This window comes from Vombatus ursinus, unplaced genomic scaffold (genome assembly GCF_900497805.2).
Source record: "Vombatus ursinus unplaced genomic scaffold, bare-nosed wombat genome assembly UNPS02014818.1, whole genome shotgun sequence".
NCBI lineage: Eukaryota > Metazoa > Chordata > Mammalia > Diprotodontia > Vombatidae > Vombatus > Vombatus ursinus.
Genome location: NW_020954596.1, coordinates 12,559,838 through 12,576,779, shown reverse-complemented (window position 1 = coordinate 12,576,779; position 16,942 = coordinate 12,559,838). Strand labels below are relative to the sequence as shown.

The 16,942-nt window shown below is 41.0% G+C and overlaps 2 protein-coding genes across 6 annotated transcripts in view; one reads left to right on the top strand and one right to left on the bottom strand.

Annotated features, from left to right (window-relative positions):
- Window positions 1–10,561, bottom strand: part of ACOX3 (acyl-CoA oxidase 3, pristanoyl) — an 81,525-nt gene extending 70,964 nt beyond the window's left edge. The window contains exons 1-3 of one of the 2 annotated variants that reach the window (XM_027836595.1): window positions 10,492–10,561; window positions 1,311–1,485; window positions 477–710 (exon numbers count right to left, since the gene is read on the bottom strand). In XM_027836595.1, coding sequence (XP_027692396.1) covers window positions 477–710; window positions 1,311–1,472 — 396 coding nt within the window. In that variant the 5' untranslated portion in view covers window positions 1,473–1,485; window positions 10,492–10,561. Of the gene's footprint in view, window positions 1–476; window positions 711–1,310; window positions 1,486–5,736; window positions 5,929–10,491 lie in introns of those variants that run through there. The other variant, XM_027836594.1, reaches the window with a different exon arrangement.
- Window positions 10,133–16,942, top strand: part of TRMT44 (tRNA methyltransferase 44 homolog) — a 48,151-nt gene continuing 41,341 nt past the window's right edge. Inside the window, exons 1-3 of one of the 4 annotated variants that reach the window (XM_027836592.1) lie at window positions 10,596–10,676; window positions 12,366–12,430; window positions 16,539–16,708. Coding sequence is in view for 1 of the 4 variants with exons in the window: in XM_027836589.1 (XP_027692390.1) it covers window positions 10,190–10,676 (487 nt within the window). In the remaining 3 variants the exon portion in view is untranslated. Of the gene's footprint in view, window positions 10,677–12,365; window positions 12,431–16,538; window positions 16,743–16,942 lie in introns of all 4 variants that reach the window. The other 3 variants (XM_027836590.1, XM_027836591.1, XM_027836589.1) reach the window with 3 other exon arrangements.

The window sequence follows — 16,942 nt, the reverse complement described above, 5'->3', positions numbered from 1 at the left end:
CATCATCATCATCATCATCATCATCATCATCATCATCATCATCATCAAACTGTAATTCATGTGTCTGTATATACAAATTTAATAATGTATTTGTACAGTATTGCATATATTAGGAGTAGGATAAATGGCTTTCCTGTCAAAAGCACCAACTCTGCTCATACTTACCAATTCCACCTCCCAGTCTCTTTTACAGTTTCCCATATTAAAAAAAAAAATTCCTCTTGAACAAAAGGTATTCATAATATATTCCCATAAGAATCTAAGCAAGTGGCCATAAAAAGCAAAGGTAGTGCTTTTAACTCTACAAGACAGGTTTCTTTTTCATTTAAGAAAAAAGCTTAAATGTTAAAATATCTTTCAATTCTTTTAGACATTTTATTTTAGGACCATTAGCAGAGTAGGTCTTCATGATTCTTTGAAATGGAAAAGCTTATGTTATTATTCTCCCCTTTAAAAAGAAAATAAAGTATACTTACATATGTATTTAAAAAGTATTTGACAGATAAGGACCAATCATACATCCCTAGGCAGTTAATCAGCATAAAAATTTTCAGTGGATTCTTCATCATCTCTTGTATACTAAAAAAGTCGTATTCAAAAAGTCTTCTACAGCGCAGAAAGTTTAGCTCACGATACTTCTCAATAGACAATTCTTCTCCAGGGTGATGAGCAAAGAGGGGATCATTTTCAAAGGCTGAGAAGATTCTTTTCTTGAACAGAAAAGAAAACAGTACTAAAGAGTAAAAAATCACAGGCAAAGGAACTGAATCCTACTAGTGACCTTCATTTTGTTCAGGTCTAGAGTTTCTGACAAGCCCAGGTATGGCAGGAGAGTTGTTGGTACTCTAGGTTTGATCTGTTGGTTTACAGTGGGAAAACAAAGGCTGCTTCTGTAATTCAAATTCCATCATTTACAAATTGTGGTAAATTGGAAAGAGGATTTGAAACTAAAGTATGTCATACAGAAAAGGAGTAGGTCATGCTCCTTTGGGATGGTGGAAACAACACTAGAGTTGATGTCAAAAGATCTGAGTTTGAGCCTCAGTTCTACCACTCATTCATTAGGTAACCTTTCTTAATCTTAAACTTCTTAATCTCCCTAAGTCTCAGTTTCCTCATCTATAAAATGGGGGTAATACTTGTACTACTCATTCCTCACAGTTTTTGTAAAGAAAAAAAGCATTCTATAAATGTAAGATAGTAAGTCCACTTTCTCTAAAGTCTAACAAGTCCTTAAATGCATAAACCCCAATGTGACAAGGTAATCAAGTGCTTAATACATTATACACAATGTCAAATAAGCATCTCACCTTTAAAATGATCATGTCTTCTCCATCCAAGAATAACAACAATTCCTTCCAATTGAAGGATGATTTTGCTCTGTATATACATAATGGTCCTTTAGGAAGATCTGGCAACAAAGCATCCTGAGAGCTTTGATTGTAATCATTTCCTTTAGAATTTGGTGCCATTTTGGAAATTATTCTGCAAAAGAAATCAGTTAATATTGTTAGGTTTTTATTTATATAGTTCATAGCAAACAGGGAAGCTTATTAGACACTTTAGCAAAAACATTCCCTGAAACAACACTCCCATGAAGGCAGCTTTTAATGCCCATCAGCAGTTAACATTTTATTCTGCATGTTGTAGGCCCTTACTCAGTATTTGTTTAACTGTACCCCGACACACAAGTCACAAACATGAAGGAATGTTAGGAATTATACTTGTTCTGCCTGGCCCTAGATGGCAGAACTAGGAGATAGAGGTGGACAAATTCAGGCTTAATTTAAGAAAAAAACTTCCTTGCCATTCGAGTTATCCAAGTGAGGAATGAGCTGCCCTTGGGAGGGAGAAAGTTCCTCCTCTTCAGTAAAGGACATCAGGCTAAGGCTGGATGACCATTTTGTCAGGGATGCCAGGGTGGATGGCTTCCAACCCTAGAGTCTGTGATGCTGTCAAATGTGGCATGAGTTGGGCAGATGTGGAATTTTTCAGTAAATATAGAGATATGATTTGTTAGCCTAAAAAAATTATGCCAGGATTTCCAATAACTCTGTGTATCTAAAACTAATTTAAGAAGCAGGTAGGTGGTACGGTGGATGGAGCACTGGCTCTAGAGTCAGGAGGATCTAAGTTCAAATCTGGTGTCAGATACATATAAGCTGCGTGACCCTGGGCAAGTCATTTAACCTCAATTACCTCCAAAAAAAAAGATACTAAAAAAAATAAAACTAATTTAAGAACTGGCTGTTACTTTAGAGGATTGTTCCTTTTTTTTCTTTCTGATTCTTTAGTCAGGAATAGCAAAGGCCAAGCAGTAGCCTCTACTATACTGAACGTAAAGGAACAGCACAAGCTGGGAAATCTGATGTACCAGCTGGAGAGGCTGAGTAGGCAAAGGGCTCAAGGCTTTCCTTCCATAGCTGGTCCAAGAAAGAATTCCTTCCCACACCTCTGTCAAGGCTCCTATAGATATGCTAGATGGTATAAAAGAATCTGGATAGATACAACAGATGGGAGAAGAGAGGAAGCAATGATATGCTTTGTAAAAGTTTTACAACAGAATTCAACAAATTCAATAAATATTTATTGAGCATCTATTACATGCTCAGCACTAAGATGTGAATATAAGCATGACAGTTTCTATTCTCAAGTCACTTACCATCGACAGGAAGGAAAAATCTCTCTCTCTCTCACACACACACACACACACAGGGAAATATTGAGACTTGTACAAGCGAGACAAGATAACGGTTCTCAGGACCCTAACTGCTCTGTTTCTGCTGTCAGTGACACCACCCTCCAAGTTGCACAGATCAGACTGTGGTGGCACTTCTCTCTCCCTCAGCTGTGTCTCATCAGTTTCACCTCTGCAGTGTCAGTCTCATCTATTACTTCCTGCTGCCACCACCACAATGCAAGCTCCTGTTCCTTCCCTCTTCTCACTTGGAATATTGTAATGATTCCCCAAAGCCTTCCTGCCTTCAATCTGTCTCTCCTCTGCCTCATCCCCTACACATCTGCCCAAGGATCCAAGACAATCACAAAAGACCCACGATGAAAAATGCTATCCGCCTCCAGAGAAAGAACTGATGTCGTCTGAATACAGACCGAAGTATACTAATTTTTACTTTCTTTTTTTTTTGTTTGAGTTTTCTTGCACAAAATAACTAATATAGAAATGTTTTACATGATTGTACATGTATAACCTATATTAGATTGCTTACCTTCTCAGGGAGGGAGGGAAGGATAGAATTTGGAAGTCAAAACTTTTTTTAAAAGAATGTTAAAAGTTGTTTTTATATGTAATTGGGGAAAAATAAAATATTATTTAAAAAAAAAAACCTGCTATGAGCAGAGAGACCTGTCCTAGAACTAGTGGAAACACAAAGTTTAGATCTAATGTGGTCTGACCTAAAACTCTGATGAAGTATGTGGTCTAGCAAAGGAATACAACACCAACACAAATAGCTACAATATACAATATTACATAAGTACATTAGTTATGAATCTAAGCAGGTCAGCCACTACAAGTTCCACATCTTTATTTTACTCAAATCCTTCAAAATGACTTCTCCAGGATCTATCTTTCATCCTCAACATCTTCAGTTTCCACAGATGACTTCCAGCTTATGGAGTTTTTGGCTGCCTGAAGATTCAAGTCCCCCGAGTACTAGGTGATCTTTACTTACTACAGTAAGTGAAAAACTACTTATTCTTATCTCCCTCATAGATTAGCTTTAAAGGATGACTCCTGTTGTAGCTTATTATCATGCTTTCTATACTTCTCATGATTTAGTCTTTTGTTATAATCAAGATCACCTTTCATGCCTTATCTATAAAATGGAAGAATTATACTAGTTGTTAGGTCTCTTTCAATCTTCTATAATTGTATATGCCCATCTTTTGGCAAGAGTTATATGCTCTTTTACCAGCTGAGAATCCAGGCAAAACAAGTAATATGAGGCAACCCAGGGAATGGTAATGGCAACTAGCCTACAGATCAGTCATATAAATTGTAGTGATTTATAAATAATTATTATTATTTTTATTAATGATGATGATACTCCTATTTCTATAGTGATTAAAGTGTTACAAGGCATTTCCCCCACAGTCTTGTTAAGTTTAAGTATCATTACCTCCATTTTACTAATGACGAAGCTGAGAGGCAATTACAGTGGCTTGCCCACGACCACAGAGTTAAAGCTGAGATTTTGTTACAGGTCTCCTGATTAAATAGTCATTCCTCTACCTCCTTGCTGCCTCTCTTTATGGAAAGAGCCATAGACAGAACTCATGAGAAAGGGAGAGAGATGGGGACTCAGGTCTTGGGAGCCCAGAAGGTCAAGGTAACAGAAAAGTACAGAAAATTACAAACACAGGAGGCACTGGATATCTGGGGCACACACAGAGACAGAGAGAGAGAGAGAGAGAGAGAGAGAGAGAGAGAGAGAGAGAGAGAGAGAGAGAGAGAACAGAGACAGAAGCACAGGGAGAAATGGGACGGAGAGACACAAAGGGATCAGAACACTAGGGGACAGGGACACATGGGACAGGAATCACAAGAGAACCAACAAATTTAGAGTTAGAAGCGGCCTCGAAAGTTATTTTTCTGCTCTAGGTGTTCTTAACCTAGGCACCACTGACCCTGTTTAGATTTCAGGGGATCCTTGAACTCAAATGAAATGAAAATAAAAATACATCTTTATTGTTACTAACGTCTACCTGAAATGTAGCATTCCCTTTAAATATTTAAAAACATTATTCTGAAGAGCCCGTAAGCTTCGCCTGATGGCCAAAGAATTCCATAAAGAAAAAGGGTAAGAATTCCTTATCTGGTTCAACCTCCCTATTTTAGAAATGGGGAAATTGAGATCCAGAAAGAAGAGGGAGATACAAAGGGTTAGAATAAGCAGGGGAGTATTTAGAGACAGGCAAGGACAAGACGACAAAGAGGGAAGGGAGATAAAGAATGCCAGAAACCAGGGAAATACAGGAATCTGAGGTCCCAGAAGAACACCAAGTATGGAGACAATATGGATATGGGAGGGACAGGGAGGCAAAGAACCAGGGACACTCAGGTACAGAAAGTCAGGTTACAGAACAGACTCACAAGGTCTTCAAAGAGTGAGGCATGGGGATGGAGAGGGGCAAAGAGACACATGGACAGTGAAACAGGGAGAGATAGAGAAGCTGGGAACCGAGAGAATGGAAGACTGGCCCAGAGAGGGAGGCAGGGGGCAGAGTGCAAGGGCCCAGGGGGCAAAGGGACACATGGATCATGAGACCAGAGACCAGAGGGGGATGGAGACACGCAAGGCAGGGGAACAGAAAGGAGAAGCTACAGGGAGCGGGGCTGAGTTCAAGGGCACAGAGGGACACAGACACAAGGTGGGAGGCAGAGAAAAGAAGCAAGGACACACAGACGGCGACTGGACGCGGGAGGTCACCAGCGCAGGGACTGGGGGCAGGACAGCACAGGATGACCTGAGGACACGGTCACAGGGCAGCACAGAGAAACACGGAAACAGGCCCCGCGGGGACCGAGGGACCGAGGACAGAGAAGTTCGGGGACACCGGACACACGGACGGGGAGCGGAGGGACGGAGCTGCGAGGGACACTGGGCGGCACTGCTGGGGGGGGCGGCGAAGACACGAGGAAGTGAAGGGACAAGGACGGACGCGGCTGTGACAAGTCTTCCACCCGGGAAAGGCCCGGGCGCTCCCACTCCTTACCAGCTCCAGCTGCCGTCCAGCCTCCGAGCCTCCCGTGCGCTCCGCGACCTCCTAGACCAGCCGGGGTCCCAAGGAGACTCTGGGCTGGGTAGCGCCTCTCGGCCCGGGTCCCTCTAGACCTGGAGAGGGGGCGGGCCTAGGGGCGGGGCGGAAAGGAAACCGCTATCTCTCACACCTCGCCCCTATGTGCTCCCTCCCACGCTCAAAGTGTGCGACGTAACCATAGGGACGGGCCTCTGGGGCGTCATCACTAGGCGACTCTAGTGATCACCTAGGAAACGCTTGGGGCACTTCCTGCCTGCGTGTAGGCCTTGAATAGTGAAAGGCCCCAAGAATTCCTGGCTATGGAACCGTCCCTAGCACGCGTCCTCCAGCCTTGCTCTTGACTCAGGAGAAAGGGGAAAATCATAGATACAATTTAATCTTTCTCTTCCTCCCTGGAGGTAACAATATTAATAATAACAATATCAACAGTAATGACTAGCAGGTATATAGCGCTTTACTGTTTGCAAAGCACTTTTACATAGATTATCTGGTCAGGAGAGCAAGACAAGAGGTGCATTTTTATGGTGTGGAGGAAATATACAAAACCTATTGCTGTGAGTTTGGGGGAGACAGCTCCCCAGAAATAGTAACCGTAGACATCAAAGAAATGGAAGCTTCAAGGCTGTGCGATGCTATCTAAAAAGGGAGAGCCTCCCACCTAGATGTTCAGATGAGTTTAAGTAGGGACCCTACCAAGATGGTCTGATGAGATAAACTACAGAGAAACACCCCAAAGCTAATACATTCTTCCTCTTTACCCCCAATTCACCTGTAACCTGTCTCTACCGCCAAAATAAGGACTATGACTGACCAGTCACACTGCTAACACCGTGTAAAACCTTGTAATGGTGTGATGAAGTGTCCTCAATCTTTACCAAGGCTAACCTCTCTACCTCTTCAAGTATAGCCCTTTCCTTCTGTCTCCTCCAACAGATTGTCCCCTCAGTCATCCCTACTCTTTCACTTATTTTCAATCTCTCCCTCTCTACAGCCTGCAAACATGGCCATATCTCCCCATCCTAAAGAAAAAAAAAAAAAACTTCACTTCTTCCATCCCACTATCATCCTATATCTCTTCCCTTTGTAGCCAGACTCCTGGGTAAAGTATACAATATGTGCCACCACTTTCTCCCCTCTCACTCTCTTCTTAATCCTTTACAAGGGATGTGTGGGGGTGTTCAAAGAGAACTAGTACTTGTGGTGTGAGAGCTTAGCAAACCCTTTTCTGGGCTGCTCATCCACCTTTGGTGTCTACCTGGCAATCAACTTTCACCTGTAACTCCAAGAAGCTGTAGCATGCACAACCGTCACACACCCCAGTAAACCATCTCAGCAGACAGGCTAAACCAGGTTTAAGGTAACCAAGGGGCCTCAAATCCATCACTGACTTAGGGGGGTGTATATCTCAAGCAAGTGAAGACTTCCCCTAGGGTGATGGGCAGGTGAGAACGATTTGTTCCAACAGCCTTGAAGGCAGTTGAGGCAGGTAATGGAGCTTAGTCAGACTTCAAAGACGTCAAGGTCATCCACTGCATCCTGGGCCATGGCCAGTCACCTTGACTTTTGTATTGCCACTGGGCTTTGATGATTCTGGAAGAGAACATGATGGTGATGACTTTGTGCAATTCTGCCTTACTTAAGTCTAATTCACTCCTGTGATGTCATTGGACCTCTTTCAGGTAGTGATTAGTGGATTCTTTCAATTTCTATTTTACCCTATTCTAGGATTTTTTTTTCAATCTTTTGATTTTGTTTTATTGTGTCTTAATATCTCATGGAGTCATTAGCTTTCAGTTGCCCAATTAGAATTTTTAAGGAGTTATTTTCATCAGTGAATTTTTGTACCTCTTTTTCCATTTGGCAATTCTATTTTTTAAAGTGTTATTTTCTTCAGGTTTTTTTGCCTTTTAATTGCCTTTTCATAAATTTCTTCTTTTGCTTTCATTTCTTTGCCTAATTTTTCTTCCACCAGTCTTATTTGATTTTGAAAATCATTTTTTAGTTCTTCCAGGAATTCTTGTTGGGCTTGGGGGTGGAAGAATGCTTGGGGTGAGGGAGCAGGTAAACAGGAGTTTAAGGTCTCATTTTTGTAGGATTTTTTTGGGAAACAGATCAACTCCTATCTGTGCCAACTTGGGTAGTTAATTTACATATCAAGTCACCTCAAGGTTATAGTTAAAAAGTCATCTCAAAATTATCAGCACCTTTTTGATGTTCTGCTGGTCTGTCTGGAGCTGTAGAGGTCTGGATTTTGTCTGGAATTTCTATACCATAAGACCAGAACCTTAGCAAATAGTTCCTACGTGGTTTCTCCTGATTTGGAGTATATTATTAGGGTGTGAATTTGGGTTAATATATGATAATTCAGAAATTATGCTACTTTGATCTTTGGGATGTGACTTCTGGGTTCCCCTTTGCAATCTTATTTTCTGTTATTGCTCCTTTATACCCACTTACTATACTGACTAAAAGGGGAAAGGGTATTAGGGGAACTAGAACAAGATATAATTTTAACATAAAATAAGTAATATAAATGAAAAAATAATAACATTTACATAATATAGTTTATATGTAATATGTTACAGTATAATAATATTTACATGAAGCAGGAGTGCTTCAGATTTTGCCAAGCATTTTTCCTATTATTTCATTTGATTCTCACCATATCCTTATAAAAGGAGGTGCTATTATTATCCTTATTTAATGTATGAGGAGAGTGAAGAAAGTTAAGTAACTTGCCTAATAGATAGTAATTGTTTGAGATGAGATGTGAACTCAGGTCTACTGACTCTGCATTCAGTGCTTTATCCATTATGCCACCTAGCCATATATTTAAATGCAACTTTAAAAATCTAATAAACAATGACTTTACATTTTAAAAAGTCAATAAACAGAAGTTCTTCTAAAAAGTAATAAAAATGTTGAACTGTATTCAACTCTAAATCCCAAACTGTAAAGGAAAAAAATAATTAACATGAAATCATAAAAATGAAATTTAAAATGAAGTTAAATTTTCAAGTATAAGCATATAGTGATTATTCAGGAAATTTTGCTTAATAAATAACAGAAAGAATCAAAATACTACTTAAACTCCTAGAATAAAGTTCCTGAAAAAAAGACCCCCAAAAATGAAAACAAACTATGGATGGTGTTGCCACTCCTTGCTTTTTGGAGGTAAAGTTGAGAACAACCTCCCCCACCTAAAACTCTCTCCTTTGGAAAGTGGGTATTGTCGGCTAGTGCCAGTCAGGTCTTTTATTCTCCTGCCTGGTACTTGCGACTCTCAGGTCTCAACTTCACAATCCCTTTCCCCCACCCCCTGCTTTCTGTCCACAGAGAGAGAGATCAGAAAGTGAAAGGGCATAGGAGAAGAGAAGAGGGCTCAGAACAAAGTCCTGTGAGAGGGGGAGGAGAAGAGCAAAGCCAGAAGAGAAAAAGTTTAAAGTGGCTTCCAACTCCTAGCAGAATCAATCAATCAAAAATAATTTATAAAGTACCTACTATGTGTCAGGCACTGTACTGAGTACTGGGGATACAAAAAGAGGCAAAAGGTGACTTCTGCCCTGAAGGAGTTTACAATATAAAGGTAGAGCCAACAGGTAAACATATATACAGAGTAAGCTATATACAGGATAAATAGGAGATGAGAGGGAACGCATTGGAAATAATAAGAGGAGTTGCAGAAGGCTTCCTATAGAAGATGGGATTGTAGTTAGGACTTAAAGGAAGCCAAGGAGGTTAATAAATAGAATGGAGGAGGGAGAGCATTCCAGGCATGGGGGACAGCCAAAGAAAATGCCAAGCAGAGATGGAGGGTCTTGTTCACTGAACAGCCAGTGTCACCAGATTGAAGGGTACATGTTGGGTAGTAAAGTGGAAGAAGATTGGAAAGGTAGGAGAGGGCTAAGTGACAAAGGGCTTTCTTTGCCTGCCAGAGAATTTTGTATTTGATCCTGGAGGCAATTGGAAGCCACTAGGGTTCATTGAGTAGGGAGGGGGTGTGGTGTCATAGCAATGCCATAGAAACAGGACAAAGAGGCTGCTTTATAGGTGAGGGGCTTGGACTGGAAGGATCTCTAAGGTGCCTTGGATGATGTTCTGTTAAAGTCTGAGAAACTGGGTGAAGTAGATCTCATCTCCCCTCGGAGAACCTCAGGTTATAGATCTGCGAGGAAGGAAGAGCAGGGATTGGCAAAGGCTGGAGGTGGGAAAAGCAACTGGAAGTGACGTAACAGGAGAGAGGGCAGGAACCGCCGAAGGGCCTGTGTCTGCGGTGTGACGTATAAAGTCAGCGCCTCCCCTGCTCCCGCCCATCGGGGGATGCGGCAGCGGCGCTTTGCGTCATCTTCCCGCGCCATGGTTTCCTCCCTCTTCTCTGCTGCAGGATGCCGAGGTTGAGGGGCCTGACATGGGGTTAGTGGGGCAGACCCTGGTTACGGACAGCGGCTCGCGGCTCCCTCAGGGGTTCTGGTCAGCAGTGGCCGTATGGGTGGAGAGGCCGCAGGTGGTCAACAAGCGCCTGTGCGGCGCCAGGCTGGAGGCCCCGGGGAGGCCGGCGCGGGAGCAGGCCCAGGAGCCGGAGGAGGGGGCGGTGGCGGCCAAGGGGCGTCCGCGAGGGGCCGAGCCGGAGAGAGCCCGTGGTGCGGGCCGGGGCGGGGCAGCGCAGTCCCCGGAGGCGCCTCGGGCCCCCTCCTCGGACCCGGATCTCACCTGCGAGGATCTCTTCCGGAGCCTCGTCACCGCTGATGAGGAGGTGCTGCACTTCCTTAGGGGGGCCCGGGTGGAAAAGCAGCCGGAGGCCGGACCCGATCTCGAAGTACTCCTCAGAACCCTCATCCCCAAACCCAGTGCGCCCCACCCCGTGCCGGCTCCGTCGAAAGAAGTGGTTGTCAAAGGTAACCGCGTGGGTGGGAGGGTGGGAGGAAGCTGGGGTACGCCCATCTGTCCTTTTAGGGACCCGCGGTGTGGAGTGGAAGAGCCGGGTGGGCGCTGAACAGCCTCCAGCGGGTCACGTCCTCTCAGCCCCTGGGATTTGGGGACCGACCTCTGGCGAGGAAGCCAACCAGCCCTTTCACAGCGATCTACAGACCTAGGGAGGAGGCATTCAACGAGCGTTTATTAAGCCAGGCACCACAGAGAAATTAAATGACTTGTCCAGGGTCACACAGACAGCATGTCAGAGATAGGTCTTGAGCCCAGGTCCGTCTCCAAGATCAGCTTTATCTACTGCTGCTAATATTACTGCTACTACCAGTAATGCTAATATCACTGTACTGTTACCACTGCTAACACTAGTACTGTTACTGCTAGTAGCATTAGTGCTACCTCTAGTAATACTACTACTAGTAACACTAATAATGCTCTAGTAGTACTACTATTCCTACTTTTACTACTACTAGTACTGCTGTTAGTGATACTAATAGTAGTATTGCTACAACTACTACTAGTATTGCTACTACTACTACTGCTCCACTAGTAATACTCTACTAGTGCCACTATCCCTTTTCCTAATACCACTACTAGTAATAATACTACTAGTCGTAATAGTAGTATTGCCACTGCTGGTACTACTACTACCACCACTAATACTAGTACTGCTGCTACTATTACCAGTAATAATACTACTACTACTACTGCTTATACTAGTTATAGTATATATGCATACTGTAACAAAGCTACTAACATCTCAGTCGTTCCTTGCAACAACCCTATGAAGGAGGTGCTGTTATCCCCATATCATGGATGAGGTAACTGAAATTGAGAAAGGTTAACTTGCCCAGCATCACATAGCTAGTAAATATTTGAGGCAGAATTTTAACTCGGGTCTTCCTTCTTCTTCAGCCTTCTGTCTGCTATGCCTCTTAGATGCATACTACCCCATGCTGTCTCTGTTCATGCTATCTTTCTAGTTCATATTATTCTATACTAGTATGCCTTTTGTGTAGAACTACTTAAACATTGGTGAGGAGGCGTGGGAGGATTACATTATTTCAACAATAGCTTACATGCAGAAGAAATGAAACCTACACTTTTCACGTGGGAAGAAGCTGAGAGGAGGCAGGTGAAGTGACCTACAAGGTTACACTGCTGGTTAATGACAAAATTTTCTGGGTTCCCTGCCCTGACCTCATTTATATAGCTCATTACGGTTTATAAAGTAACTTTTCCTGCAGTGGCCCCATTTTGAAAAAAAGGACTCCAAGGGTCAAAGTGGGGAATCAATTTATCTGATAATTAAGTGTCAAAGTAGAAACTCATTTCAAATTTCAAGTCCAGTCCTACTTCCACTAAATCATGGTAAGAGGAAATACTCTGCCCATAACTGACCTATCAGTTTAATTGAAGTGGGGTATGATGATAATAGTTAGTATTTATATGACACTTTGCAAACGTGACCTCTTTTGATCCTCAAAGCAATTATTAGTCCCATGTTACTGCTCCGTCTAGGACCTTCATTTTACAGACGAAGGAAATAGGCCTAGCGTTGGGCCTTTCCAAAAGCCTGTCATGGTAAAGTTAACATCTGTTGTGTAAATTAAATATGGAGTTGTAAAATGATTAAAGTATATTATTTCCTTTTCCAGTTTGCTACCAGCTGTGCCTGAAGCCTGCAGCTGAAAGTCAGAGAGGCTAAGTGATCACACAGCTAGTAAGTGTCGGAGGCAGGATTTTAACTCAGGTGTTCATGACTCCAAGTCCCAACAATATCTCTAAGATTATCAGTAAATTGAATATTGTGTTTGAGCCACATGCCCTGCACAAAACAACTGGACAGAAGCAAGTGTGTGGAAATTCTATTCAAGGGAGGCTTCTTAGAGAAGTTGGAAGTAGAAGTCCAGGCAAAATGACTTATTCAGTTTTCTTTTCTGTATGTTGAGTTTGTGATGCCTGTATAAAATCCAGGTGGAAATGTCAGAGAGAGAGAGAGGGAGAGAGAGAGAGATGGAGAAATGGAGAGAGGGAGAGAGAGAGAGGGAGGGAGAGAGAGAGAAAGAGAGAGAGAAGAAAAGATGGCCAAGGACAGGTTATGAGTAACACTTATTTTAAGGGGTCAAGAAGAGGAGTCAGTAGAGATAGTGCATCTAGGACAGCTTAGTATGACCACTCATAGCTGTAATGTGTAAGCTCCTCACAGTCAGGGACTGCTTCATTTTTAACTGTATATCACTAGTGCCTGGGAGGCAACATGGCCCAGTGGACCAGCCTTGGAGAGGGGAGGACCTGGGTTTAAGTTCTGCCTTTAACACATTGGATGTATGACTGTTGGCAAATTATTTAAGCTCTCAGCGTCTGCTGGGAATTATGAACACCATTAAAATCAGAGGTCTGATTAAAAAAGAAAAAAGATGGCCATAGTGTTCATACTGAGCACTCATTAAATTCTTGTTGATTGATAATTCTTCTCACCAGTAAGATCATCTAAATTCTGATAAACATTTTGAACATTTTGTTTTTTACAGTTTTTTTAAAAGATACAGTGATTTATTTTTGAAGAATTAACATTGTTTTTAGCATATGGATTCATTTTTTAAAATTATGTAGTACCTAGAATTGAACTATATATATTTGGTTCCTTATTAAATAAAATTTGACGTTGATAATAATACTAATTTGCTACCTTGCATAGATCGGCTAACTTATTTTCTGCATCTGCATTGAAGATTATAGTTCCCTTATACCTTACAAGTGTAAATCAGAGATTAATGAGATGAATTTCGAGTATTCTAGAATTGTTTGAAAGGAAAACAATACCTATAATTAAAGATTACAAGTGAATGTGATCCATATAAATTGAATCTCCTAATTTTGCATTGTGGAAAAAATTAAAATTGTATTTTTATATAAACTGATTCAAAGTGGGTGTGATGTTTATTTTGCGTTCATACACATTTCATTAGCAAAAGTTTTGCAAACCTCTTCTTGCTGTCAATGCAAAGTAATTTTCTCCCCAGAGTCACTTTGTCATACCTTACTTTTTTTAATCTAATAAGAACAGCTTTGACCAGAAAACTAATTTTACTTTCCTAGTAAAGATAAAGTAGCTTAAAGATCTTATTAGAGAAGATAATAATAATCCTAGACATAGTGTTTACTATAGCTAACTTTCTAATAGGAAGCAAAAATAATCCTGATAACAGATTTCTGTTTTCTCTTTTTAATGGAGGCGTGTCTGATTCTGGAATTTCCTTTGAGAGTTTTATCTGTGATCTCATCTCTGTGGGTACCACCTATACTGGGACAGATTAAGAAACCTGTTCATACTTAACTGTCTTGCGAAATTCCTGTACGTGTAGTTTAAATTCCTCTACAGAGGATTTAAGTTTCAGTAGAGGCTTGCCTTGAGCTCTTTTAGTATTTCATGAATAGTTACGTCTGAGCACACTGGCACACCTACTTTTCTGGCCATACACATCCTTAATGGTGGGATTTATATAAATTTTTGTGCAAGTCATCATTGGAATGCTGCAGTTTTATTTACATTTATTAATCTCTCTAATGCATTTTGAGTCATCCACAATTTGATTATTAAATGTGTAGCATCAATGGGAGAATTTCTTTTTGGATGTAATTTGGAAATTACAGGCCACTGTAATTTCATTTGTAAATTGAACTCAGGAAATTCTCGCTACCAGTGACAGTTGTCTCCTGCTTTGTATTTTAGAATCAGTGGGTGGGAGCATATTGGCATTATGGTTTTGTACAGTGCCTAATACAAAGTAGACACTTAAAAGTTTGACTGATAAAGAACAGCTTTGGGGCTTGGAAGCAGCTTCGGATCATCAGAAATGCTGCACAGTATTTTATTGACTTGATGTATCTGTTTAGGCAAATTGCTCTATATGTTATTTTTGGTAATTCCCTTCAAAATCAGTTTGACAAATTCAACAGATGTTAAACATCTCCTTCGTACAAAGTGCTGTTGGATATTTAGGGAGATAGAAGACTGGTTCAGTCTGGAAGATATTTTTATTTATTTATTTTTTTTTATGAAGGGCCAGGTAACCTTGTTCCATTTAATTTATTTAGAACTGCTTCCAAGAGAAATAAGTTTCCAAGAACCACATTGAGCTAATTCCATTAAATGTAATTCTATGATTTGGGTGTTTTTTTTCCCCTTTTGTGAGGGCAGCCATATGTCCCAGTGGATAGAGCACTGGGCCTGGAGTCAGGAAGATCTAAATTTAAATCCACCCTCAGAAACTTAGTAACTGTGTGACCCTGGGCAAGTTATTTAACCTAGTTTGCCTCAGTTCTTTATCTGTAAAATGAGCTGGAGAAGGAAATGGCAAACCCTCCAGTAAAATTGCCAGGAAAATCCCAAATCAGGTCATGAAGAATTAGACATGACTGAAAATGACCTAACAGCAACTTTTTCAACAAGTTATATACTACAGAGTGTCTTAACTGCCAATGTCCTTATCTATGAAACGGATACAGATGTACAAAAATAGCCTCAAGCTCTCTCCTTGTGTAAGATATAGGGAGATTTAGTTCTTAAATTACCCATATTCTTTCTTTTAGGTCCTTTCTGGAATCCATGCATTGAAAGTATTTGTATGTGCTGAGAGACCTTGAGTTGGAAGGGGCTTCATTTTACAGATGGGGCAACAAACTTTGTGTTGAGCCTTTCCAAAAGCCTATCATGGCAAAAATAACTTCCACTGTTTGATTTAAATATGTAATTGTGAAGTAATTAAAATACATTATTTCCTTTGGTTTGTTACCAACCTTGTCTGTAGCCTGCATCTGTGGAGGGAATAACCCTTGCAGGAGAAGAGGATACTTGAATTTTAGAGTCCTTGTTTAGAATGCTGGCTCCAGGTAGGCAAGGATCAGGACTTGTTTTAAATTTTCCTGTCCCTAGTAGCTGGCATAGTGCCTTTAAACTTTAAACTTCTTTAAACTTTAAAGTTTTAAACTTTATTTCATGCAGTAGCTGACACAGTACCTTTTTAAACAATTGAGCACAGTTTCTCAGTTGACTTCCTGAATTTTGTTTCCAAAATTACCCTGCTGAAATGCACAAGTTGTGTGAGTGCACCTGTAATCCATACTGGTAGAGGCCAAGGTTGCAGGATTGCTTGTGTGCAGCTTAGCTGACCTAGGATCGAAGCCGATAGCTTATTCATACCAAATCTAGCACCAATATGGTGAGCCCTTTGTGGGGAAGGGTGGAGGAATCGGGGTGCTTAAGTTGAACTGTCCAGGTTGGAGAAGCAGGTCAAATTTTCTGTGCCAAGCAGCAGTGGGATTGGACCCATGATAGGCCACTGTACTTTGAGCCTAGCCAGATAGGGAAATGCAGTTTCAAAAAAAAATGTATGTTACTTAAAAGAATAACATTAATGTTGATTAAACTATCAGATTAGTTAATATTGTTTAGAATATAGAGTATGAAGCACTTAAGTTGTAATAGAAAAAAGGGGACTGGAAAATTACGGAAATGGAATACTAGGGGGTTGGTCTTAGAGAGTTGTCTAGAGCATTGAGACGTTACCTGACTTACCCAGGCTCACACAGCCAACTTGTATCAGATGTGGGATTTGAACCCAAGTCTTCCTGCCTCCAAGGAGCAATGTATCCATTATGCCACACTGCCTTTCCAATTAATGGGATTTAATAAATAAAATTCCAATAACACTTTGAGGTGTAAAAATAAGATTTTTAAAGAATAAGTGTCTGTCTGATGTTTGAACATTCAGAAATAGTGCAGTTATATAGTCACAGCACTTAAATGTGTTTTTATCTATCCATAGATATTTGTGAATTGTCATGTAAAAATGACCTGTTTCCTGTGCATCCCAACGCTTTGAAGACCTCTTTTTTCTGAAGGTCCTGGAGGATTAGCCCTGAGCCTTTATCCAGCTAATGTCAGCCAAAACCACAACACAGATGCCCTGGAGTGGCCCAGAACTTATCTAGTCTGGTAGGAAGTGAGAAAGCCAGTAGTGTTCACTGGGGTAAATTATGTTCATTTCTGGACTCCTCTTATTCTCTGATTTATTAAACTGCTAAGGTTTTGTTTGGTCTTCCTGCCAAGAGATATAAAGCAGCTTTGCTTACAAATGCAAAGTAAGACGTCTTAATTCATACAGATATACAATCAGTAAAGCTTTGTGAAGCAACTATATGTTCCCAAATTTAACATTGATTTAGTGTC